Source organism: Lampris incognitus, chromosome 15 (assembly GCF_029633865.1).
Source record: "Lampris incognitus isolate fLamInc1 chromosome 15, fLamInc1.hap2, whole genome shotgun sequence".
In the NCBI taxonomy this organism is placed as follows: Eukaryota; Metazoa; Chordata; class Actinopteri; order Lampriformes; family Lampridae; genus Lampris; species Lampris incognitus.
Genome location: NC_079225.1, coordinates 29701459 through 29728385, shown reverse-complemented (window position 1 = coordinate 29728385; position 26927 = coordinate 29701459). Strand labels below are relative to the sequence as shown.

Sequence of the window (26927 nt, the reverse complement as noted above, 5' to 3'; positions counted from 1 at the left end):
CGGTGCGGGCGATACGGGTTCGCTTCCCGGCCGCGGCAGTTCCTGTGTTTGTGTTGTCCCCCGAATTCGCTACAATATTGATTAGAAATGGTGGAGAAACAGGTACTGCGTGTGAAGAGAGAAAATATATCAGGGTGGGTAGTTTTTGGCTATTTTGTCACACTATAGCCGATTTTTTTCAATGTCGATAATCTCGTGATTACCTACTGCTAACACTGCTGTCAGTTATGTTAAAAAAAAAGAATGAATCGTAATCAGTTGTCCCATCTCTAGGATGACAGAGGAAAAATTGACACAGAAATCATATAGTGTGGGGTGCCCCGATGGTTCACCTGGTAGAGCACGTACCACATAAGGCTGAGTCCTTACTGCAGCGGCCTGGGTTTGAATCCGGCCCGGGCCCTTTGTTGCATGTCATCCCCTCTTTCCCTTGCCTTTCCTGTCTATCTCTACTATCGCTATCAAATAATGGTGGAAAATGCCAAAAAAAAAAAAAAAAAAAAAAAAAAGAAATCAGATAGTGGAATATGACTGAATTTTCACAAATTTTGTTCCTCTTTCTCTGAATGGCTGAGTGATAAGCAGGCTAACTGTTCACCATTATGTCCCATAACTTAAACCTGAGAGCAGAGTTATCGCTACTTTCTTAATCTATAATGCTGCAGAGATATACAGTGCATCCGGAAAGTATTCACACCCCTTCACTTTCCCCGCATTTTGTTATGTTACAGCCTTATTCCAAAATGGATTAAATTGCTTTTTTCCCCCTCATCAATCTACACACAATACCCCATAATGACAAAGCGAAAAAGGCTTTGTAGAAATTTTTGCAAATTTATTAAAAATAAAAAACTGAAACATTGCATGTACATAAGTATTCACACCCTTTACTCAGTACTTGGTTGAGACACCCTTGGCAGCGATTACAGCCTCAAGTCTTCTTGGGTATGAAGCTACAAGCTTGGCACACCTATATTTGGGGTATTTCTCCCATTTTTCTCTGCAGATCCTCTCGAGCTCTGTAAGGTTAGATGGGGAGCGTCGCTGCACAGCTATTTTCAGGTCTTTCCAGAGATGTTCAATGGGGTTCAAGTCTGGGCTCTGGCTGGGCCACTCAAGGACATTCACAGACTTGTCCCGAAGCCACTCCTTCATTGTCTTGGCTGTGTGCTTAGGGTCGTTGTCGTGTTGAAAGGTAGACCTTCGCCACAGTCTGAGGTCCTGAGCGCTCTGGGGCAGGTTTACATCAAGGATCTCTCTGTACTTTGCTCCATTCATCTTTCCCTCAATCCTGACTAGTCTCCTAGTTCCTGTCACCTCTCTGACCAAGGCCCTTCCCCCTGATTGCTCAGTTTGGCTGGGCGGCCAGCTCTATGAAGAGTCCTGGTGGATCCAAACTTCTTCCATTTACGAATGATGGGGACCACTGTGCTCTTCGGGATCTTCAAAGCTGTAGACATTTTTTTGTACCCTTCCCCAGATCTGTGCCTCGATATAATCCTGTCTCGGAGGTCCACAGACAATTCCTTTGACTTCATCGCTTGGTTTCTGCTCTGACATGCACTGTCAACAGTGGGACCTTATATAGACAGGTGTGTGCCTTTCCAAATCATGTCCAATCAATTGAATTTACTACAGGTGGACTCCAATCAAGATGTAGAAACATCTCAAGGATGATCAGTGGAAACAGGATGAACCTGAGTGTCATAGCAAAGGGTGTGAATGCTTATGTACATGCAATATTTCAGTTTTTTATTTTTAATAAATTTGCAAAAATGTCTACAAAACCTTTTTCGCTTTGTCATTATGGGGCATTGTGTGTAGATTGAAGAGAAAAAAAAGGAATTTAATCCATTTTGGAATAAGGCTGTAACATAAAAAAATGTGGGGAAAGTGAAGGGGTGTGAATACTTTCCGGATGCACTATAGAACTCCACTTTACAGCTGTGAAAATGATGTAATGAACAAGGTTACAATGATAATTATATGAGAGTGAGCACATTTTTTTTTGGGGGGTTTGAAAAAAATATAGCATCACTGTTAAATAAAGCTTGTTTGAGTGTAAAACTTGTGGGTCCCATGCATTTTTTTTGGGGGGGGGGGATTTTTTTCCATTCTTGTGCTCCCCAATTGTACTTGGCCAATTGTACTCTTCTGAGCCGCTGCGGTCGCTGCTCCATCCCCTCTGCCGATCCGGGGAGGGCTGCAGACTACCATATGCCTCCTCCGATACATGTGGAGTCGCCAGCCGCTTCTTTTCACCTGACAGTGAGGAGTTTCGCCAGGGGGACGTAGCATGTGGGAGGATCACGCGAGTCCCCCTAGTCCCCCCTTCCCCTGAACAGGCGCCCTGACCAACCTAAGGAGGTGCTAATGCAGTGACCAGGATACATCCCCACATCCGGCTCTCCACCCACGGACAAGGATGCCCGACCAAGCCGGCGGTAACACGGGATTCGAACCGGTGATTCCCGTGTTGGTAGGCAACGGAATAGACCACTGCTACCCAGATGCCCATCATTTCTGATTTAAAGATGTTTTGGTCCGTTTTTGTCGCTTGATCATGACGTCAGAAGTAATGAAATGTAGTGTGCTACGTGTGCTGTCTGTATGGGTGCAGGCGCACCTGCATGACATCATCACCTGTTGAGTCCACAGTTACGGTCATCGTGTATGGTTTTATTATGCTGCAGCAACTGATAGCATTTGCAATACAAAAGCTCAATAAGAGATTCATTCAACTCGGAGCTTATCGAATCCAGATATTTTATCAATCCAAAACAGACCTGGCTGTCAAACCTCGTCCTTACTAGCAAGTAGAAACCTCTAAATTACATGCATTTCTATTCGAGTACTGGATAACAGGTTAATTTCCCCCCGCCTCCTTAATGCCTGCAAAATGTTGACATTGTAAAATGCATTTTACAATGACTTGGCTTGGTCCCAGAGTCTTGAAACACATTCTACTATATATATATATATATATATATATATATATATATATATATATATATATATATATACACTACCGTTCAAAAGTTTGGGATCACCCAAACAATTTTGTGTTTTCCATGAAAACTCACACTTATTCACCACCATATGTTGTGAAATGAATAGAAAATAGAGTCAAGACATTGACAAGGTTAGAAATAATGATTTGTATTTGAAATAAGATTTTTTTTACATCAAACTTTGCTTTCGTCAAAGAATCCTCCATTTGCAGCAATTACAGCATTGCAGACCTTTGGCATTCTAGCTGTTAATTTGTTGAGGTAATCTGGAGAAATTGCACCCCACGCTTCCAGAAGCAGCTCCCACAAGTTGGATTGGTTGGATGGGCACTTCTTGCGTACCATACGGTCAAGCTGCTCCCACAACAGCTCAATGGGGTTCAGATCTGGTGACTGCGCTGGCCACTCCATTACCGATAGAATACCAGCTGCCTGCTTCTGCTCTAAATAGTTCTTGCACAATTTGGAGGTGTGTTTAGGGTCATTGTCCTGTTGTAGGATGAAATTGGCTCCAATCAAGCGCTGTCCACTGGGTATGGCATGGCGTTGCAAAATGGAGTGATAGCCTTCCTTATTCAGAATCCCTTTTACCCTGTACAAATCTCCCACCTTACCAGCACCAAAGCAACCCCAGACCATCACATTACCTCCACCATGCTTAACAGATGGCGTCAGGCATTCTTCCAGCATCTTTTCATTTGTTCTGCGTCTCACAAACGTTCTTCTTTGTGATCCAAACAACTCAAACTTGGATTCATCCGTCCACAACACTTTTTTCCAGTCTTCCTCTGTCCAATGTCTGTGTTCTTTTGCCCATCTTAATCTTTTTCTTTTATTGGTCAGTCTCAGATATGGCTTTTTCTTTGCCACTCTGCCCTGAAGCCCAGAATCCCGCAGCCGCCTCTTCACTGTAGATGTTGACACTGGTGTTTTGCGGGTACTATTTAATGAAGATGCCAGTTGGGGACCTGTGAGGCGTCTGTTTCTCAAACTAGAGACTCTAATGTACTTATCTTCTTGCTCAGTTGTGCAACGCGGCCTCCCACTTCTTTTTCTACTCTGGTTAGAGCCTGTTTGTGCTGTCCTCTGAAGGGAGTAGTACGCACCGGTGTAGGAAATCTTCAATTTCTTAGCAATTTCTCGCATGGAATAGCCTTCATTTCTAAGAACAAGAATAGACTGTCGAGTTTCAGATGAAAGTTCTCTTTTTCTGGCCATTTTGAGCGTTTAATTGACCCCACAAATGTGATGCTCCAGAAACTCAATCTGCTCAAAGGAAGGTCAGTTTTGTAGCTTCTGTAACGAGCTAAACTGTTTTCAGATGTGTGAACATGATTGCACAAGGGTTTTCTAATCATCAATTAGCCTTCTGAGCCAATGAGCAAACACATTGTACCATTAGAACACTGGAGTGATAGTTGCTTGAAATGGGCCTCTATACACCTATGTAGATATTGCACCAAAAACCAGACATTTGCAGCTAGAATAGTCATTTACCACATTAGCAATGTATAGAGTGTATTTCTTTAAAGTTAAGACTAGTTTAGAGTTATCTTCATTGAAAAGTACAGTGCTTTTCCTTCAAAAATATGGACATTTCAATGTGATCCCAAACTTTTGAACGGTAGTGTATATATATACACATATATATATATATATATATATATATATATACTGAACAAAAACATAAACGCAACACTTTTGTTTTTATACACAAAAGGCCCATTTCTCTCAAATGTTGTTCACAAATTTGTTTAATTCTGTGTTAGTGAGCACTTCTCTTTTGCCGAGATAGTCCATCCACCTGACGGGTGTGGCATATCAAGATGCTGATTAGACAGCACGATTATGCACAGGTGTGCCTTAGGCTGGTCACAATAAAAGGCCACTCTAAAATGTGCAGTTTTATCACACAGCACAATGCCACAGATGTCACAAGTTTTGAGGGAGCGTGCAACTGGCATGCTGACTGCAGGAATGTCCACCAGAGCTGTTGCCCGTGAATTGAATGTTCATTTCTCTACCATAAGCCGTCTCCAAAGTCGTTTCTGAGAATTTGGCAGTACATCCAGCCGGCCTCACAACCGCAGACCACCTGTAACCATGCCAGCCCAGGACCTCCACATCCGGCATCTTCATCATCTTTGATACGTACTTACCAAAGTAAACAAAGGGACACACAACTTGACTGTCGGTTCTGCCCTGACCACTGAATCAGTTTTCGGTGCATTTTGATTCACTACATAATGACTCTGAAACCACCGACTCCATCATTTTCAATGGGCCGGAAGTGAAGAACAAAAATGTTTGAAATGAATTACTCAGCTGTTGGGTCTGGTCCAACCACATGTTCAACGGTAGTCGCTGAACAAATGAAAGCGGGTAAGGCCATATTGACCTATGGGTTAAGCGATCGGACTTCCTCGGATAATTCTGCATTTGTGGATAGGGGGATGGACGTGTCCATGGCCCTCTCAGCTTTAACCTCTCTACAACATTAAGAGACAAGGAACACGCAATCATTACCCAGCAAACAAAAGAACTTCCCCAGCACGTCCCCTAAAGGTCCTCTCCGAACGGCTGGTAAATGCCATTGTGTAGGGTTTTTATTACATCACGGGGACGTCCCGGGGACGTCTGGAGGACTTTCCCCAAATGTCCCTGTAACGTCCCGCAGACAGTACAGGGACGTCCCGCAATAACATCTCCGGGACATCACGAGGATGTCTAGAGGACTTAGTGCCCTAACGTCCCTGCAATGTCCTCGGGATGTTCCCTGAACGTCGCACAATAATGTCCCTGGGATGTCCCTGTGATGTCCTCAGGACGTTACAGGGATGTCCCGCGATAACGTCTCCAGGACATCACGGGGATGTCTAGAGGACTTTTCCCCTAACGTCCCTGTGATGTCGTCGGGGCGTTACAGGGATGTCCCACGATAACGTCCCCGTGACGTAATAGAATCCTACACAATTACATTTATCGGATGTTCGGAGAGGACCTTTAGGGGACGTGCTGGGGACGTTTTTTGTTTTCTGGATAGCTGTCTGCTCCTCTTATATCTTTAGATCTATTTGTTTGGTTTGGTTTTCCCAATACTTTCTGTCAGGAGGTATGCTTATCGAGCAGACTTTATGAGTGGATTGCTTGCACACATTTGCAGCGTGGGGCCCAACACTAAACATAAAGAGGGAGGACCAGGGATTCAGCCTGTGCCAGCCAAAGCAAGTCAAAACAGGATGCTAGAGCACTTTTTTTTCTTTTTCTTTTTTTTTGCTCTCACTTCTCGAGCTAAACATTGCTCCCCCTGAGAATTAATTTTGGAAGCTGTGAAACCACTATTTACACATATAGAAATCGACAAAAGCCCACTTTCATTTTCAAATCCACAAATAACACCGACCATTAGTGAATTACCATTTCCTACTCTGACTTTACAAGGGTTTGCTGCGGCTTGAATCAAATCATATTTTATGCCAAACACAGTTTACAAATGCAATTTTGCTTTGGGAAAGATGTGTTCACAAATCCAGGCTTGAACAGGCCACGATTTTGTGTGTGTGTGTGTGTGTGTGTGTGTGTGTGTGTGTGTGTGTGTGTGTGTGTGTGTGTTGCGGGTGGTGGTAGTAAAGTCTGTTTTAGGAGATTTTACATGGTGGGTTTTTGGAAGCAACTGAACTGAGAACAATGGATTTATTTGGATCAGATTCCCTAAAAAAGCTAAAGTATTGATAAATTGATATTGCACATGTGATGACCCCCCCCATGCTTTCAGGTTTATGCACCACAAAGAGGCCAGGCTAGACAGGGTCTGTAAGGCCTAGACACGCCGAACACGTATGCAAACAACTATTTGTCATGACTAGCGGGCTAATTCGCCTTTGTTAGCTGCCCCAGCTCCATTAACCTCCATATTGCCTACTTTGCTGACTTTTAAAAAGATTTATATAGGTTTACTAGAGGCTTAGGTGACAAATTCGAGGGGTCAGTTATAATTGGGTGAGGATGAGTTCAGGTTGTTCAGTGTTTATGGGTAAATCCACTTTGGACAACTGATGTGAGGAATAAACCCAAGCTTAAGTCATTTTTTAAATGCTAGTGTAAGTGTAGCGACCACGGATGTGTAGACTCGCTAGCCCTTGGCTAACAGGTCGGACCCTGTTAGCCAGGGCTAGAAAAGTTCTTTACTTCATCCTATGCCCTTTTCGAACATGGTCCAGTTATTACTTGTGCTGTTACAGAGAGTTTGCAAAATATGTTTAGTATTATTTCCATTTGTTCTTGTATTCCTGCCTGTGTATTTTATTTTGCTATTTTAGCATGTTCGAAATAAAATCAATCTGAATCTGGAAAAAAAAACCTTGTATTTAGTTGATTGGTTAGCGCAGTCGCCTGTGGTGCGGGGAACCCAGGTTCGATTCCCGGCTGCCCCCTGAATTCTCGCTACATTGGTGGCAGTGGTGGGATGCATATGCGCTCAGAGGTGTGAGAGAGCTGATATGCTGAAACGCAGTGATGCGCTTCCCAAAGTAGGAGGGTAGTGTAACAGTGTAACGACCACGGTTGTGTTGATTCGCTAGCCCTTATGTAGCGAGAATTCAGGGGGCAGCTGGGAATCGAACCTGGGTTCCCTGCACCACGGGCGCCAACCAGTCAACTGAAGGGTCTGACCCATTAGCCAAGGGCTAGCGAGTCTACACATCCATGGTCGTTAGACTGTTACACTACCCTTGTTTTAAATGGACTGCATATATAGTGCTTTTCCAGTCTACCGACCAGTCAAAATGTTTTACACTGTATGCATCACATTCTCACACACACACACACAGTCGTGTTTCACTATCCTTGTGCGGACCCCTCATTGACTACATTCATTTCCTAGCCCCTAACCCTAACCTTACCCACGCAAACTACATGCCTAACCCTAACCTTTACCCCAACCTTAACCTAACCCTAATTCTAACCGTACCCCTAAAACCAACTCCTAACCCTAAAATAGACCCTTTGCACAAGGATAGCTAAACATGTATACAGACACACACACACACACACACACACTGATGGTGGAGGCTGCCATGCAAGGCGCCAACTTGCTCATCAGGACCAGTTAGAGGTTCAGTGTCTTGCTCGAGGACATTTCGACACACTTTCAGGAGGAGCGGTGGATCGAACCAGTGACCTTCGGATTACCAGACGACCCGCTCTACCTCCTGAGCCATGCTGCCCCTCTCTATGTAGAGAAAACACAAACAACTACGTATAATAACCAGGGATTAAATCATCCCACCAAGTTTTGGAAAAACTTTTACATTGTGGGAGTGCAGGAATGAGGAGACGGAGAGGTCGAGTCAATTCCGTTTACTCGCCACACAAAACAACACCAATACAGCACAATCTCTCGTGGCAGCCAGCTAACCGCTAGGCTGCAGCAAACATGTCTCCCCCCGGAAACTCTAAGCAGTGCCTACGTCAGTACTCTGAATGTCTGCCTTAAAGGAGCAGCAGCCCCTGGTGAATCTACCCTCATTTTTGTATCACCACACAGGCCCCCCCAGAATTCACCATCACGAAAAAATGCAACACAAAAGAACTCAGCGAAACGCCAACAGGCGAACAGTCCTCAGTGAAACAGTCAACGTCTCGAGGGGTGGACCAGGCAGCCAAAACGGCTGCGCTGAATGGGTATGGGGGCGGGGGCAGGGGACAGAGCCGGAGCCCTGGCAGGGGCCAAGGTTGGGCCAGGGGCCTGAGAAGGGGGGCGTCCACGCCGTGAGGGCAGGGCCAGTTCGACCGGCCCACCCAGGTCCAAATGGGCAGGCTTGAGACGGTCCACCGAGACCCGCTCCGGCTTGCCCCCCATGTCCACCACAAAGTTCTTAGGCCCCGCTGCCAGGACGCGGAAGGGCCCGTCGTAGGGGGGGCTGCAGGGGGGTACGTTGGCTGTCGTGGCGAATGAAGACGTACCTGGCCGACAGCAGAGCTTTGGGGACGTAGGACTGAGGAAGGCAGTGGTGAGATGTAGGGATCGGAGCGAAAGCGTTGGCACTGTCCTGGGCCACAGCCCAATGAGAAGCTGCTGACCAGGGGGCCACAGCGCCCGGGAGGAACTCACCCAGGACACGCAGCGGCTGGCCGTAAACCAGCTCGGCAGACGAGGACTGGAGGTCTTCCTTAGGGGCAGAGTGAAGGCCGAGCATGACCCACGGGAGGCGATCGACCCAGTTGCTGTCCGTGAGGCTGGCACGAAGAGCAGCCTTCATAGACCAATGAAACCGCTCACAAAGTCCGTTGCCCTGCGGGTTGTATGCTGTGGTGCGGTGGAGCTTCAGCCCCAGCCCCTCCGCCGACTGCAGTCCAGAGCTCCGATGTGAACTGTGGGCCCCTGTCAGAGGTGAGGTCAGCCGGCGTGCCAAAACGGGCCACCCAGGACCCGATAAACGCCCGGGCCACCTCAGTAGATACGGTCAATGACAGGGGAACAGCTTCCGGCCACCTGGTGGTCCTGTCCACCATGGTGAGAAGGTGAGTGAACCCGTGGGAGGGGGGCAGGGGGCCCACCAGGTCCACATTCACTGGTCAAAACGCCTCTCGGGCACCAGGAATGGCGCCAAGCGGGCTTTGGTATGACGGTGTAATTTGGAACGCTGGCACGCCACGCAGGTGCTGTACTTCCGCTCGTTGTCCTTAAGCTGTTCGTTAAAGAAGGCAAGGGGCTGCCAGGCGCCGCCCACCCACTGCTCGCACACCGCCCCCACCGCATAGTCAGAGGCGTCGGTCGTGAGGGCAATCGGGGCAGTGGGGGACGGGTGCGCCAGCAAAGCGGCATTGGCCAGCGCAGCCTTGGCGTCGTCGAAACCTTCATCCATCCCCGGGGACCAGTCTACCTCGCCCTTGTCTTCCTTGCCCCGCAGGGCTTCGTACAAGGGCCGCATGCGCTGAGTTGCGTGGGGAATGAACCTGTTATAAAAGTTCACCATGCCCAAGAACTCCTGCAGGGACTTCACAGTGCGGGGGCGTGGAAAACTGGCGACGGCGTCCACTCTGGCAGGAAGCGGGACGGCTCCTTGTGGGGAGATGCGGTGGCCGAGGAAGTCGATGGACGACAGGCCAAACTGGCACTTGGCTGGGTCGACTATGAGTCCATGCGCACTGAGCCGCTCGAACAACTGTCAGAGCTGCGTCAGGTGCTCCTCCGCGGATGCGGTGGCCACGTAAATGTCATCCAAGTAAACAAACAAGAACGGCATATCCCGTAGCACAGAGTCCATCAGCCACTGGAACGTCTGCGCTGCCCCCTTGAGACCGAAGGGGATCCGCAGGAATTCGAAGAGTCCGAATGGCGTGATGACCGCTGTCTTGGGCACGTCCCGAGGGTGGACCGGTACCTGGTGGTAGCCCCGCACCAAATCTACTTTGGAAAAGATGGTGGCCCCCGCCAGGTGGGCGGAGAAGTCTTGTATGTGCTGGACGGGGTACCGGTCAGGGGTTGTGGCGTTGTTCAGGCGACGAAAATCGCCGCAGGGGCGCCAACCGCCGTCAGCCTTAGAAACCATGTGCAGGGGGGAGGCCCACGGGCTGTCCGAGCGGCGCACAATGCCGAGGCGTTCCATGGTGGCAAACTCCTCCCTGGCGATCGCGAGCTTAGCAGAGTCGAGGCGCCGAGCAGGTGTGTAGACTGGGGGGTCGTCGGTGGCAATATGGTGCTCCACGTCGTGCTTGGCCACCGCTGACGAGAACGTAGGTGTGGTGAGGTCAGGGAGCTCTGCGAGCAGTCGTTGATACGTATCTCCGGCGGCGAGCATGTTTGACAGGCCGAGCGTCCCTGCACCTCCCAGTGTGCACGGGTATGTAGCGAAAGGGACAGCATCGATCAAGCGACAGTTCGTAACATCCACCAGCAGCCTGAAGGCGCGCAGGAAGTCCGGGGGAACCGACACCGCGGCCATAACGAAGTCCCAGCCGAAATGCCGCCCGCCGAAACACACCTCCACATACCTGGTGCCGTAGGTACGTATGGGCGTTCCGTTCGCGGCATCCATCGGGGGGGCCTTGACCGCCGGCCATGGTGTCCGCGGCTGATGCAGGCAGGATGCTACGCTGAGCGCCCGAATCGACCAGCAGCCGCCGGCCAGATAGGCGTCCTTGATAAACAAGAGCCTGCTGTTCTCGCCGGCGCTCAACCGGCAATTCCCTGGACGCTGAAGCTGCATGGCGGGCGACACTGCTTGGCCCTGTTACCAAACCTGTTGTGGTAATAACACAGCCCGCTGTCACGCTGGCGGCGGGCAGCCACCGCAGCCGCGGTGCCCGCTGCGTCCTCCAGCAGCGGGGGCGAGGTCTGGGTAGGGAGCATCGCATGAACGAACTGCTGCCGGGTGGCGAGGAAAATCCCGTCCGCTTCCGCACCCACAGCGCGGTAGTCTTTGGTGGAGGAGAGGGGGGAGCTGGCTAGCGCTGTGCGCACAGGCGCTGGAAGCTGCCGCAGAAAATATGGGTGAAAATGAAGGAGGGGTCGGCCGAGTCCGAAACGGCCTACATTTTCTCCAGCAGCTCAGAAGGTCTGCTATCGCCGAGTCAGTTGAGTGACAACAGGCGATCGGCCTTCTCCATCTCCGACAGCTCGAAGAGCTGCAAAAGGAATGGCTTGAGTGCGCCCTATTTTCCCACAGCCGGGGGCTTCCAGTAGCCCCATCGCTCGGGCCGTCGTCCGGGCATCCAACGCCGCGACTACATGGAAATACCTCGTAACGTCCCGCGTTATTCCTCCCAGCTCGAACTGGGCTTCAATATGCAGAAACCATGGCCGGGGACTGTGCTGCCGAAACTCGGGCAACTTCACCGTCGCTGCTGAGATGCTAGCGCTAACATGAGCCATACCGTTAGCATCACTCGGAGCCGGAGCGGTGTCGTCATCGCTTTGGGTCGACGTGTTCGTTCTCAACGTGCGGAGTCACCAATGTGGGAGTGCAGGAATGAGGAGACAAAACAACACCGTTACAGCACAATCTCTCTTGGCAACCAGCTAACCGCTAGGCTGCTGCAAACATGGCTCCACCCCGGAAACCCTAAGCAGTGCCTACGTCAACACGCTGAATGTCTGCCTTAAAGGAGCAGCAGCCCCTGGTGAATCTACCCTCATTTGTGTATCACCGCAACATGGTTATTATGCCACAAAAATATCTGAAAATAATCTTGCAAGCTTTTGTTTTCGTCTGATGGATTTCTCCAAAGCGCAACACAACTCAAGTGACAGATATAAGACTGGGAGAGATTTTTGGCAGCTTTTAAAGATTCATCCTATCCACATTCAGCCAAAAACAAGTATTTTGGGCATAACGAGATAGTCCTAACGAGATGGTGTAGATGCAAATAAATAATAACACATTTTCAAAATGTCAACAGTACATAACTCACTTTTCATTTGGGCCTATTGATTTATTAGCCCGGATAACTTTCAAACTAGTGTGCCTTAAACATTGTTAATGGGCAATTAGAACCCTCAAGGGATTCTCGTTATAGTTATGCTTGAGTTTTATTTCCAATTCAAAGGATTCGCTCTGGCTTTTGTCAAGCCCAATCACAGTGTGGAATCGTATTTTGTCAAGCCATTGTAATTCCCTGCTAGACCATTTGGCCATGTTTACAGAACACATACCCCTCTATCATGGTGGGGTCTACAGGGAATTTAGGAGATTTCAGGAAGTGGCTTTCTTTCCTGTATTGCCAGTTCTGTTCACTAGTCCGCCACCTGTTTCTCCTTCTTACCTTAACCCCTTCAGGAGACGTACCTTATGTCTTAAGGGGATACATAAAGGTAAAGCTAACTGGCATCTATAACATGGTTGGAGATACTCTCGATTGACCACTGTTTACATTTTTGACCGGGTAGGACGAACACTGGTGCAGCGGCAAACACGTTCCTACTCAAACAGGAAGAAGTATCGAAACGACACGAGGATGTAGGAATGTTTGTTCTGTTTGACAGGTACAGCAGTGTTCCCGAGTAGTTTGATGTAGTTTGTAATACATTAGGTCGCCTGTGTTAGCTGTGGTCCGAGAATGCCCTTTTTTTTTTACAAGGGTGGGAATGGTTTACTGCTTTGCTCACAGCACACAAGCGACAATGTCTGCAACACCTTGTTTGTAGCTCTCAGGGGGAGGGGCAGATCGGGGAAATCATGGATTGTAGCTTTAAACTCTTGTCAGCTGTCAATCCTAGCAAAGGAGGCTGGAGATCTGAAAACACCGGCATCCCTTCTGGACACCCACTATCATATGGACCTTCGAGGTTCGCCTTCATCCCATCCACATCCCATCAGAACTTTTTTGTTTGTGGCTGAAGCCTTTGTGTCATGGCTCCATCACTGAACACTGTTGTTGCTTTCTCCCTTTTACTCTTTTTTTCTGCTTATTGATGTTTCTGAAGACGTGTTTAACAGTCTGTAGTTGAGTGGGTTTGATCACGACAAATGACAGGCTGACGGCTGACGTCGTGGGGGGTGGGTGTAGTAGTAGGAGTAGGAGGAGGAGGAGGAGGCAACATCCCATCCATCGTCCATGTAGCCTGTATTAATCATCTAGTGAAGCCAAGTTAAATAGCCGCGACTTCACAGAAGAACACAACAAACATTTAGCGTGGCTTTTTTTTTCTCCTTCCACTTTTACAATAAATAGTTGTTCTTGTCGTCATTGGAGGACGGGGATGTCAGCGAGGCAGGTCTGTTTAGCAATTGGTTAAGATTAAGTTTTCTGCAAATCGGTGGAGCCGAACCAGGAAGAGCACATCGCGCAGCCACCGTCCTCCACTCCCCAGCGCTCTCCCTCTCTCTCTCTCTCCCTCTCCCTCTCTCTCCCCCTCTCTCTCTCCCTCTCTCGCTCTCACTCCCTCGCTCTCCCTCTCAGTTTCCCAGTACGGAGCTCTCTGCCATCACACCAGTTCCACCTCCCGTCCTCGACGATTTTACTCGGGACCTGACGTGTCGGAGAGCGTAAGTCACGGCCTTCAAAATTGTTTATTTCCACGGCGCGTTTGCTCCTCCGGCCGCCGTGCGGGGAAGTTGCCGTGTGCCGACGCGACGCCGTCCAAGTGCAGAACCGATTTTCGCCTCGGCGGAACCTCCGCCGCGCGCCGTGTGGAGGCAATAGCTTTGCTACGCGCCGTCGTAGCCTCAGAGATGTGACAATAATCGGCGTTGCAGAGGACTAGCCGTCGCCTTTGGGACAGCGAAAAGGCAATCCCGGGGGGGGAGAAAAAATGGTGTTCGGGGTGACTGCCCTTATTTTGGCTGGTGTGTATTCTGGTAGCCCCCCCAGCCCATATTTAGAGCTTGGCTGGCTACTTCAGATGGCAGGCTACGTCAAGCTCATGCTGAATCCCATCCTGTACTGTATTCCTCGGCCCCGATGTCCTTCTCAAGAAGAAGTGGTTATCTCATCGGACGGGGTTTGCGGGTCAAACTAAGCGCAAAGCTGCAGGGTTTTACGTTGTGTGTGTGTTTTTTTTTTTGATTTAGTGCGAAGTTGATGTAGTCTTTAACACTGACGATGTGTTTACAATTCTTAAACGCTATCTGTCTTGATTTAAAAAAAAGAAGCACCCAACAAGCCAACGCCTCACGCTTTAGCAGCCTGCCAACCAGCTGTGACATGGAAAAATGAAAAATATGACTCTTCATCTGTTTTGAGAATATCCCCCACCTCACCTTTTGGGGTTGTTTTGTGTATTTGTTCATCTCGTCTAAGCTCGTGTACCTGAAGTTGAAGGAGAGAGATGTTTGCACGCTAAGCCTTGCATTACAGGTGCTTTAATATCTACAGAAGGCTGCGACCGCTTGGGTTTGGGTTTGGGTTTGGCTGCAGAACGGGACTTTTAATCCGAACTGTGTGTTATTTTGCATGCTGCAGATTGGCGTCTAGTCTTTGCAGTTTGTTGATCCGAATGGCTAAGATCGTTAATGACACTTGTATTGTGTTGGAGTGTGTGTGTGTGTGTGTGTATGGCAATATCTGCCGGCGGAACAAAATTCTCACACTCGATTAGGGTCTAAACTTGTTTTCCCATGGCTTTCATTTAACGCTTTTTTTGTGTGTCTCTTGCTTCCTTTGCATTGCCATTCGCAAAGGGGTTTTGGATCGTTTCGTGTTCATTTGTTTCCGAACACACTTTCAAAGAGTTTTGGAAAGCCCCGTAATTCGTGTCAGATCAGGGGGGGAGCTCGGTGATCAACCTAACGAGCCTCGTGTGCAGGCTGCAAGGGCTGTGACAGAGAGGCAGTGGTGGTGAATTGGATATAGAAAGCACAGGGTGATTGAATGTTTCCTCGTCAAGGTAAAAGTTCATGTCTGAGAATCGCCAAAAAAAAACAACTGCATTTCCACCAGTCTCCCCCCCTCCTGCACCTGACACAGTTACTGCAAAACTTACACGGATTGTTTTACAAAAAAAATGACACCTGTCCTCATTTTCTAGTTGCATAAAACAAATGACTATTTGTCTATGGATTATAATTTATGTTTATCTTGCTGTTTGCTAAGGTTATTGGAAGTGATAGTACAGCTGGTCTTGGTTTTTGTGGTGATATGTTGGTGGTGCAACCAGATAACTAACTTACTTTAACATTTTGGTAATTTTGGTTAATATGTAGAGTACCATGATCGTCCTTTTTTTTTAGCCAGGACTGTGAAAGAATCTGAAATTATTTGCTCACAGTCGGAATTAATTAGGCCTATAAATTGAAATGGCACTGACATTCAGGTTAAAAGTGTGCTGCTCACACGTCCAAGGACGGTTAAGTCAGTAGCATTGAATATACTTCCTCCATAAACCGGCGGGACGAGAGAACAGGCCTGATCTGATCTGTGATGAACAGCTCCATAAAGGTCAAGTGGCAATAGGGAAAAGAGAAAAAGGCGCAGTGATTCCTGGGCATAGTGGCGTATGTTGGGTTGTAAACTGAAAGCACAACTATGATATAAAGCTTGGCCTGTAGACTTTCAGTCGACAAAGCCTCGTCTCCTGTCGCCGGCAGAGCAGTCTGTATGTTGCTGTGATTAATATTAGAGTCTGGGTTCTGTTTCCTCTGTCTTTGAAAAAAGCCCATATTTTTACGAGTGGACTCTTAATATAAATGATTGCACAAATATACCTCTATCTAGAGTGATCTATTGAAGCCTACCAAAATGGACGACTGAAAAAGGAGCATGTTAAAGCTACCTATTCCATTGCATGTGAACAATTGCTTGACTTTGCATTTTACAACCCTAACCCCTAGTTGTGCTAGGTCCCTTATCTGCCATGAATACAAATACTTTTGCACCTCTGAAAAACATACTATGACGTGTTATCCTTGTGGTTTTAAACGAAAATGGAAAAATGAACAAGTCTTGTCTATGGGCAAAGGTAGTCAAAGCCTTCGTTAAATTGCTGATCAATGTTTAGACCGCAAAGACTTTTAAGTTTTCAGCCCATTGATTTTTCTTTTTATTCCATATGTATTGCAGAAGGATTTCAAAATCAATTTTGCTTGGATTCTCTGCGCAATCCCCATATGCACAATGCTAGTATGTCTAAATTCAAAGGCAAATGTAGACATTGTGGAAGACTTCGAATTCAAGTATTTTCCTTAGAAAGATATGATTTAAAAAAAAAGAAAAGAAGTGTGCTCAGCTTCCTTGCTCATCTTATATCACACTTTATTTGATCATAAGTCTGTCAGAAGGCCTACTGAGCAACATTTTCCCCGTCAAAGTATTTCTGCTACTCTTCCTTGCAAACCAGTAAGATCTAGGTCCCTGCAACACGACTCGCAGGGCGACATGTTACAAGACTTAATATCTTCCCCGTATATGTCTGACTTAACAGTCTGTCTTAAGAGTTTCTTCTCTTAGTGTCAGGCAGGTGTGTACCCTGCAGATTAATCACTGGTTTTATTTGGGACCCCCATACTACCTCAAACACTTGGAATTGACACTCCGCAAATATATATTCACTCCAGAGCTAAAGCGTATTTGTAGCAAGATAAAACTGGTTGAGGTAATTAATAATTGGAGAGAGGAGGAACGCACACCAGTGTTGGAGAGGTGCTGACCACGTTGAAAGTACGAGTGTGAAGGAAGGAAGTCACACACACATGTAGCCACGACGCAAGAATAGCCATGATGCAGGAATAATGTCCCCCATTGTTGAGTTATGGCCCTTAATACCCTGTAGAAGACTGTCATGTCGAAACATTGGTAATGTATTAAGGTAATTAATAAGAAATTCGTTCGAATGGGATCTCAGCCTTCTGACTCCCCAGTTGATGTAGTTGATGTAACATATTTATACTTTATATACGTAAGGTTTTATACTATGGGATGCTAGGGTGTACACTGTCTTGGTATCCTATCTATCTATCTATCTATCTATCTATCTATCTATCTATCTATCTATCTATCTATCTATCTATCTATCTATCTATCTATCTATCTATCTATCTATCTATCTATCTTGCACTTGTGTATCTCCACCATTAAGGTAACTTAAAGCTGCATAGGCCAGCTTATATTAATAATACCCATACCATTTTTTTTTACCATTCTTCAACTTTTTGTACATTTGTTTTTCCCTCAAGGTCAACTCTTTTCGGCTCAAGTCAGTCTTTATTTGCCTTTTCACCTTTGCTCGTCCCATACAACAGGAATCCAGAATTTTCCACATAAAAGATGTGACAATTGAACATGTTTGATATAGTCTCTTTGTCTCTCAATCCAACTAGACTGGGAGACAATGCTCTGAGTTTTTCTTCTCCATACACTTCTCCCATACTAACCAAGACCATCAGTGCTTGTCATCAGCCTTGTCTGCCCTTGAGTCTGAACCCAAATTTGAAATCCAATATGGATGACCAAAGATTTGACATCCCTGGCCGTAATACAGTTGACATTAAAATCAATGATTAAAATCAGAAGCTTATGCTCAGCATGTTGTGGGTGTGCTTGGTGTTTATGGGTCAAATAAAAAGGAGTTTAAGCGATCGCAGACTGTAGGCTGTAGTTAGAAGAGTTGAGCAGAGGAGACGAAAGAAAAACTTCTTGCAGAATTCAGTTCTTGGCCAGTTAGATCATGTGATTCTTGAGTTTGTCACAATAAGGGTCTTTTTTCTCAAGAATGTGACATGAGGATCAGTGTGCCCCTTATGGTTTGATGAAATTGTGATCAAGTTGAGTATAAGGTGGGTTTAATTACTGTACTATGTCTTTTCTTCAGGCCCTCTGGGGAAGCATGTGATGACTCATGCAAGGCAGAACGGTTCCTTCAGGCAGAGCCACAATACTGAAAGGTGGGACAACTGCCCTCAGTGGTCACATGATGACAATATGGGCGGGGCCTGGCTGGAGCGTTCGCTACGTTTTGGCAGGACAAAGAAGATAGGTGAGACCATCAAACAAGGGAAAGGTGTGGCCAAAAAGATGACTAACAGGCAGAAGAACTCAGATCAGAACAGAAAACTTGATCGGAGGCGGGACAAGAAACGAGACAGGAAGTTGTATCCTTTGCGGGGAAGAAGTGGGGGCTCAGAAGGGGAAGGGATTAGCTGCCATGTCCTCCTCACCCGATTGGAAGAAAGCATCAGTGAACAGGAGAGTTCTGAGGAAACAGAGAAAAGTGATGGCCGCAGACAGTTGGCCCTCAAATCCAAATCTAGCAAGCGAAAAAGCAGTGGACAGAGAGAGAGAAAGATAAGACCAAAAACCAAATCAAAATCAAATGTTCATAGTGAGTGTATCCATGTCCCAGAACCACGCAAGCGCAGACTAGCCTCTCTTAATGCTGAGGCAGTGAACAGTCTACTGCTTGAAAGAGCCACTGACCCACAACCGGCAGCCAAACAAGCCAGGAGACAGCAGGAGGAGCCCATCAGTGGTGGAGACTCAACGGATCCAGATCCAGCCAGGAGTGGTGTGCCTGGAGGTTTCAGGGCGTCAAGAGGTGGCATCAGCAAATCTTCTACTTCTCAAAAGCTCGAACCGTGCCAAAGTTCCAAGCAGGTCAAGAAGACCAAAGCCAACCGGAGAGATGAGGGTATAGGGATGAGTCAGGAAAGCCTTGATGCTCCGGCCCCCAGACGACTGGCTGGCCTCAATGCTGCTGCACTCCTGAAGCTAACCAGCTCCACTGCAGGCAGTAAACAGAGGGTCAAGACCACACCTACAGTAACTATCACAACAGACTGCAAGGCTCCAGCTGCAGCCTCAACCCCAAAGCAGCAATCCAGAGTTCGACTCAAACCAAAGGGGCGCACACAAAAACAAAGGGAGAGAAAGATTTCTCCTCAAGAAGGTGGCTGCACAGTGTGTAAGAAGAAGGCTGACTTTGAACCCAAAGTGGAGTGGGAGACAGGCGGCTGCACTCATCGGCTAACCAAACCATGCTACCAGTCACGCAGCATGCTGGCGTATCCACTGAAGCCAGTAAAGGAAGAGCAGGTGGAGGCTGAGTTGAGCCCATACTACTGCTGTCGTCCAGAGGGCTCGATGGAGTACTGCCATCGCCTGGCCTTTTTTCTGGGCCAGCAGGCCTATGGAGACTCTAATGATCAGTCTCTAAACTCGGCCATGACCCCTGTGAAGCGTGAGTGCCTGGTAACCTCACCATCTCTGACCCACTCCCACCCCCACACTGCGTTGACCCTCAGTCCCCACCCCTGCTTGTGCACCGCCGATCACTGCTTCTCTAGCTACTATGTCCACATTGCCCATCCAACACACACTGGAACAACATCAGCGACTTTGGCTTCACGACCTCTGAACTTTGCCCCTTCCACTTTGTGCCCTAATCGGATGACTGACTCCAAGCTGCTTGGTCCTCCAGTGTCTCATGCCTCAACACTGGCCCATCCCACCTTCTGCGGCTCAGTGGGCTCACCCTGCTATGGCGAAGCCTGCAGACTCAGCGGCTACGCCTACAGAGCCATGCCTCCTGTCACCAGCAGGGGGTGTTCTTTCAGTACCGGATGCACTGGTTGCACACACAGCATCAAAACAGGTGAGAAAAATGGAGATGGCTGAGGCCAGTCACCAGGCAGTTAAGCAAGAAGACATTAAGTCCTTTTTTATGATTACTTGAATCTGTAATATGATTGATACCAAAACATGTACATAAGCCTACAATAACCCCTTAATGCCCAGTAACCATGACATGAACCATTGCCACAAGCTTTTTTCGTGTTTCAATAGTCATCATTATGAAATGAACACGACAACATTTAACCACCATAATAGAAATTGTAATGAAACTGGAAGCAGCTGGTTGTTAAAAATTGAAGACAAGTGTAACCACATGTCCCTGCGATTTATGTATTTTTATCCTAAACATGAAGTCCCATGATGATATGAAGTTTTCATGACAGTCCCAAAAATATTCTCAGCTATTGGCAGACGTTTAAGTCTTTGTTGTTTACTATTTCCGCCTCTAACCAGGCCCACGTACGCTCACCATCTTGTTTTTGACAACTGGCAACCAAAAGATGTAATTTGGATATCACTTAAAAAGGAGGCCCATGGTCAAATGTGTTTTTTCCCCTAAACGCTTATCTTATGTATAATTGGATTTATTAGTAAGAAGAATTTCTGTTTAAACAGGAAGCACCAGTAAATTTGTAAATTTCCACAGGTAAACCATGCAAATATTCAGCATGTAGAACAGAGTTCTCAATCTTGTTCATGTTTGGACCCACAGACACACATATATTAGGTTAAGGACCTCCCATTGTTATTGTCATTTTAATATAACAATGAAGAGCCGTACATCGGGACATTATAGTGGAGAAAAGAAAAGAAAAGAGATTTCAAAACGGATTTGAATAGTAATTCTTGTACATGCTTTAATTTACAAAATTCGATTTTAGTGAAATTAAACTACTTAATTTGCTTCCTTGAGTTCCATCAAAGATTCTTGGGGGACTCCTCAGGCTCCACTTTGAAAACCGATGATTTCTAGATCTCGGATATTTGTTTATAATGTTATCAAGCAACGTTATTCACTGATATTTTTTTCTTCTTTTCATTTTTACCCCAGAGGGTTACTCCTCCCCTCAAGGCGAGCACAGTCCCTCCCTTATGGCCACCCCCACGCTTCCCATCTCCAGCTGCCCTCTCCCCAGCATGCCCTCCTCCACCCAGGCCAAATCCCACCTGCTGACACCCCTGTCTGGGCGGGACCAGCCCCAAGCCAGGCTGAAGCTGGCCAGGGAGTGCCCGCAAAGCAGCCAGCCCTCCAATGGCTCCCTGTCCATGGGCCGCACCCGCCTGACCCAGAAACAGCCATCCCCCAAGCCTATACTCAGCAGCACCAAACAAAAGCGGGTCAGCCGCCGACGTGCCACCAACGGCTGGCGGCCCGTTGGAGTGCCTACGGAGAGGGAGGTCTTCATAGCGGTAGGTTGTGTGTGTTAATAGGTGTATGCCTCTTTGAGTATACAGACAGAGGAGATGAGAAAGGTATCACACAGGTTCGGTCCTAAATATTTCCATGCAGAGAGCGACTCCCTTTCATGTCATTAGTACAACAACCTGAAAATACCTTGCCAGCATACATCTCATCGCCCAAGCAAGCAGTTTGGTGAGCAGTGCTTGGTTGGGTGGAGTAATCATGTTTTTACCATGTAACTCCATGTGCTAGAGTCCTATTCATCGCTTTGATGTGAATTATGACTAACTGCTCAGATGTGCACGTGGGTGCACACGTGTGTCTATATGTTTCTGTTTCTCAGGGAGAAGAGGAGACCGCCCTGCGGCAGTGTTATGAAGGAGTGGAGAGAGACGGGGAAGTGATACGTGTCAGAGACACTGTGCTGCTGCGATCAGGCCCCAGGAAGAAGTCCCTACCCTATGTTGCCAAGATATCGGCACTCTGGGAGGACCCCAAAACAGGTGTGTGGAGAGGAGATGGATGGATGGATATATAGATAGATGGATTGATAGATAGATGGTTGAGTGGATGAGGATTTAATTGAATTGGTCGGTGGGTTGTGTGGGTGGCTGGATGAGTGGATAGAGAGATGGATAGATGGATGGGTGAATAAATGGATAGGCGGGTGTTTGCAGGTGTTCATGTTTGGTTTGTCTGTCCTTATGTGTTGGGTTTGTGTGTGTGCGCGCGCATGCGTGTGTCAATCTGTCTCCTCAGGAGAGCTGATGATGAGCCTTTTCTGGTACTACCGACCGGAGCACACCCAGGGAGGCCGAGATCCCAGCACACACTGTGAGGTGAGGCCAGATCCCCCTCTGCTCTCGCTTTACTGGAGCAATTAAATCGCTGCATGACTTTGGCGTTTCCCTAAATTTACTAGTTTCTCTCGCGCGACCAGAATTTCTTCTCTCTCCCATCTAGAATGACCCGAAAAAGGAACAGTCCGGTGAAACAATGCGCGGCAAAAACTGTGTGTCACTTTGGCAGGAACAAATTTTATGCAAACAATTGAGTAAACAAATATCAAACAAACGCAGGGTATGTTCTTCAGCACTGCAGACGTCCCTAGCATTGTTTAAGTGGCACTATAACTTTTAGATTTAAGGAAAAGGAAAATATTCTCATTTGTTCGTGCCACAGTTGAATCCCGACAACAGAAAACGGTGTGTTGCTCAAACAGGGAACATGTGAGGAATGCAATTTCACCGTTGGAAAGTCATCACAGTGAAATGCCTCATGTTTCCAGTGGCAGCGGATGTCTACAGCATGTGTTTTGCAGAGGAGGATGTATTTCTGTTTGTTGGCACGGAGAGTTAGAAAAAGATAGGCGCAATGCATTTACAGATGAACAGTTAAGATTCACGTGGTGTCTGCTTTCATATAGTGATTCAGAATCAGGATGTGCTTTATTTGTTGTTTTGACATTACCAGGAAAATGACTTGTTACGTTTAATCAAAGAAGGTTGAATCAGTTCATCTGGGTACAACATTTGTTGACAGATACGTTTCATCACTCAACTGACATCTTCAGTCTAAACCAGCGGTGACTAACCATGTGCCATGGAGAGCCATGTGTATGCAGGTTTTCATTTCAACCCGACTCCACACCAGGTGATTTTACTGATACATTCTTCCTCTTTGGTTGAAGGGTGGCTAGTCAGTGAAATCACCTGGAATGAAAACCTGCATACACATGGCTCTCCATGGCACATGGCTAGCCACCCCTGGTCTAAACTGACTGCAGGTATCCCCACCCTTATAAACAATACAGTAGCATAATGACCGAAACCAACGACCAGTTTCATATGTGAATATGGGTGTGACCATTAACTAGAGTTTCAGTGGCCATGTGTACTGTTCACAGAGGATTTGGGAATGTTTGCAATCACAGCATTGTAACATGGCAGCAGATGCATAATGACCAAAACCAACGACCAGTTTCATGTGCAAATATGGGTGTGACCATTAGCTAGAGTTTAATGGCTTAAGTTTAATGGTTTAATGGCTGTATTGTTTATAAGGGTGGGGATACCTGCAGTCAGTTTAGACCAAAGAGGTCACTTAGATGAGCGATGAAACGTATCTGGCAATAAACACTGTATCCAGATGAACTGATTCAACCTTCTTTGATTATCTTACTTGGATTATTGAGCGTGCATGAAGACGACTTGGTACGTTGCGCATTGAAACCTCCAAATATACACTAAAATTGTAAGAAAATATAGATGAAGGTAACAAAAAATGTGGGTATAAAAGAAGGTTGGACTTCTGTGAATATCGAAACGCTGGATCTCCGAGTGTGTGAAAAATATACTGCAAATAATGTTATGCTTTATTTATTCATTTGTTTTTGGAGGCTATCTATGTATATACTATGTGTACAGGAGGAATATGAAAAATGCAAACATATTTGCAAAAAAAATGTGAAATATAGGAAATATTCCACAGTGAAATATTATATTATTTTAATGGAAATACATGCACTAGCTACACATTATACCCAGAGCAGAGTGTGAAAAATGAGTTTTTCTATAGTAGGAAATAAGGATGTTTTCTGTTGTACTGATGTGATGCTCCACGTTCTCTGCCACTTTCAGAATGAGATTTTTGCCTCACGGCATCAGGATGAAAACAGTGTGGCCTGCATAGAAGACAGATGCTATGTTCTCCCACTAGCCCAGTACTGTAGGTGAGGACACACACACACACACACACACACACACACACACACACACACACACACACACACACACACACACACACACACACACACACACACACACACATACTCATAAAAGCACACCCCACTGCTTGTTGTTTGTAAGATTTCTTCTCTATCAATTTATAAATCAGCTCCTTAAAACAAGTAGATTCCTGCTCTTTCATATCATATTGCACATCAGAGACTGCAATTGTGATGAGTATAAGGGGAAGCTCACAGGCATGAGTGCTCTTTAGAAGTGAAGCGTATAGGGGCGTCTGGGTAGCATAGCAGTCTATTCTGTTGCCTACGAACACATGGATCGCTGGTTTGAATCTGCGCGTTACCTCCGACTTGGTTGGGCGTCCCTACAGACACAACTGGTCATGTCTGCGGGTGGCAAGCCAGATGTGGGTATGTGTCCTGGGCACTGCACTAGCGCCTCCTCTGGTCGGTTGGGGTGCCTGTTCGGGGGGGAGGAGGAACTGGGGGGGGGGGAATAGCGGGATCCTCCCACGCGCTACGTCCCCCCTGGTGAAACTCCTCACTGTCAGGTGAAAAGAAGCGGCTGGTGACTCCACATGTATCGGAGGAGGCATGTTGTAGTCTGCAGCCCTCCCCGGATTGGCAGAGCAGGAGGAGCAGTGACCAGGATGGCTCAGAAGAGTGGGGTAATTGGCTAGATACAATTGGGGAGAAAATGGTGGGACAATCTTCAAAAAAATAAAAAAGATTAACTGCTGTCTGAAAAGAGGTAAATGAAAAAGGGTTTTGTAGTGTACTTGATATTACTGTGGCATTCACAAGCAGAGATTGAAAATGTCACCTTTTTTTTCCTTGACCGGTGTGTGTGTGTGTGTGTGTGTGTGTGTGTGTGTGTGTGTGTGTGTGTTTATTTGCATGTGTACCTCTATGTCTGTCTGTTTGTTGCTAGATTTTGTGCCTTGGCGAAGCGGCGTGCTGAAGGCGCCCCACCCGGTGATGCCAGCATAGTACCCTGCCGCCCTGACTTCGCTCCCCCCTCCCACCGCTGTGTGCCCACCGACATCGACCCCGAGCTGGTGTATCTCTGCCGACATGTCTACGACTTCCGCTATGGACGCATTCTGAAGAACTTACAGTAGAGGAAATTACTGCACACAAAGCCAACGGACAAGCAGCTTTGGCTGTTCAAGGGACTGAAAACCCATGTCTTTTCTGCTGGGGGACCTCACAAGTTTCAGAGAGAGGTTGGGTGGGGGGGTGGAGAAGGTTTTCTGCAAGAGACCCGTCGGAAGTGTGGAGGGTCTTTGATGCATTATGAAGCACAGATCCCATTGGTTGACAACAGGGGGATTCTAGTATGACATGTGAACCCGTCTCGGTCAGCTGAATCGCCGGTGTCACCTGGGTTAGAGGAGCGCAGAAGAGAGAAGCAGTTAAATCAGTCATCTTCGTGGAGATGAGCTCAACTTGGATTATTCTACTTTCCACCACAACTCAAGAAGTTTGGTCCAATTGCCTTGCCATGTACGGCTGAGTTGGGTCTACCGCGCCCTGTCCGGTGTCCCCAAGAGCGTCTTACCACACCAATCATGTTTATTCCAGTCGAAAGCCAATGGGTTCAGAGCTGGTCTCAGTGCTGAGGCGCTGTTGGGGAGCAGAACCCTGTGCTACCCGCTCAGTATAACGGTGTTGAAGCAGGCAGGGTGAAGGAGCAGCAAATGGAGAGAGTCCTGTTATTTCACCTGGTTTGAGTTTGTCCCAGATAATACTTAAATAGGCTTGAAGGCACTTGTAGTGCGAACATCGCCAGTTGTGGAGAGCGATGACCCTGACTTTTTGTCAGAGATTGTGTGTGTGTGTGTGTGTGTGTGTGTGTTTGTCTGCACCCACTGTGGTCCACCCTAGTCTGGCATGTGAAGTGTGTGTGTGTGTGTGTGTGTGTGTGTGTGTGTGTGTGTGAGAGAGAGAAAGAGAGAGAGAGAGAGAGAGTGGTACTAGGATAGAATGCATTCATGTATGTGTTGTAAATGTTTATCTCTGTGATGGGTATTCAGGAGGCTTTCAGGCAATCATACCACACAGGCAGCTTTAGAGGAAGTGGAACTTCCTCTCTCCTGTGTGCCACAACACACTGACACAAATGTTTTCATCTCAGATGATGCACCCAGTACTGTACCTGACGGGTCTTGTGAGTCAGCTCTTTCATTACCAAACATACAACTCTACCACAGCTTTTTCTTTTTTGAAGGAGAACCATTATGTTCTCAACATTATCTATATAGAGAAGACACTCCTTTAGCAGCCACCATACTGAGCAGTCTCCCGTGTGTTTCTGAAGTGCTGCTGAAATTGTGTGGAAATGTGTCACTGATGGAGAACCTGTGAATGTGAAGACTACAGCTCTTACTTCCTGGTTTGCAGATGTCTTCAGTGGGCGATATCGAAATAGGCAACATTGTATGAGAAAATGCAGAGAGCACGATATATAGTTGTAGTAGTCAATGCCAGGTGAGTAATCCATGGATACTGGCTGACATTTTTCTGCAAAATTTCAGAGGTGTTTCAGAGACACAGGAGACTGCTCAATATCGTGTGGCTGTTATGGAGTCTTATCCCTACAACGTAGAGAGAGAGAGAGAAAATCTCAAAAATCGTGATTGTGTCCTCTTAAATTTTTGGTTAGGACCTGCACTATTCAGCGCCCCACATAACACGAGTCTTAGCGTGCTCTAACAAAACCTCAACAAAGCAATCAAAAGTAAGGTGGGCAGCGAAAGAA

At 47.0% G+C, this 26927-nt stretch overlaps 1 protein-coding gene across 1 annotated transcript; it reads left to right on the top strand.

Annotated features, from left to right (window-relative positions):
- The first annotated feature begins 13921 nt into the window (after nt 1–13921).
- On the top strand, nt 13922–25287 carry LOC130125526 (bromo adjacent homology domain-containing 1 protein-like). The gene is made up of 7 exons (XM_056295113.1): nt 13922–13999; nt 18259–20037; nt 21070–21428; nt 21764–21923; nt 22180–22259; nt 24060–24151; nt 25098–25287. The coding sequence occupies exons 2-7, from the start codon at nt 18279–18281 to the stop codon at nt 25285–25287; spliced, it is 2640 nt and encodes an 879-aa protein (XP_056151088.1). The 5' UTR covers nt 13922–13999; nt 18259–18278.
- The last annotated feature ends 1640 nt before the right edge of the window (nt 25288–26927 follow it).

What these genes read in the sequence shown, in the direction of transcription:
- LOC130125526 (XM_056295113.1), top strand. Translation starts at nt 18,279, where the DNA reads ATGACTCATGCAAGGCAGAACGGTTCCTTCAGGCAGAGCCACAATACT. An exon ending in AGAGGGAGGTCTTCATAGCG is followed by an intron (nt 21,429 to 21,763) that starts GTAGGTTGTGTG and finishes TCTGTTTCTCAG; the next exon opens with GGAGAAGAGGAGACCGCCCT. An exon ending in CCACTAGCCCAGTACTGTAG is followed by an intron (nt 24,152 to 25,097) that starts GTGAGGACACAC and finishes GTTTGTTGCTAG; the next exon opens with ATTTTGTGCCTTGGCGAAGC.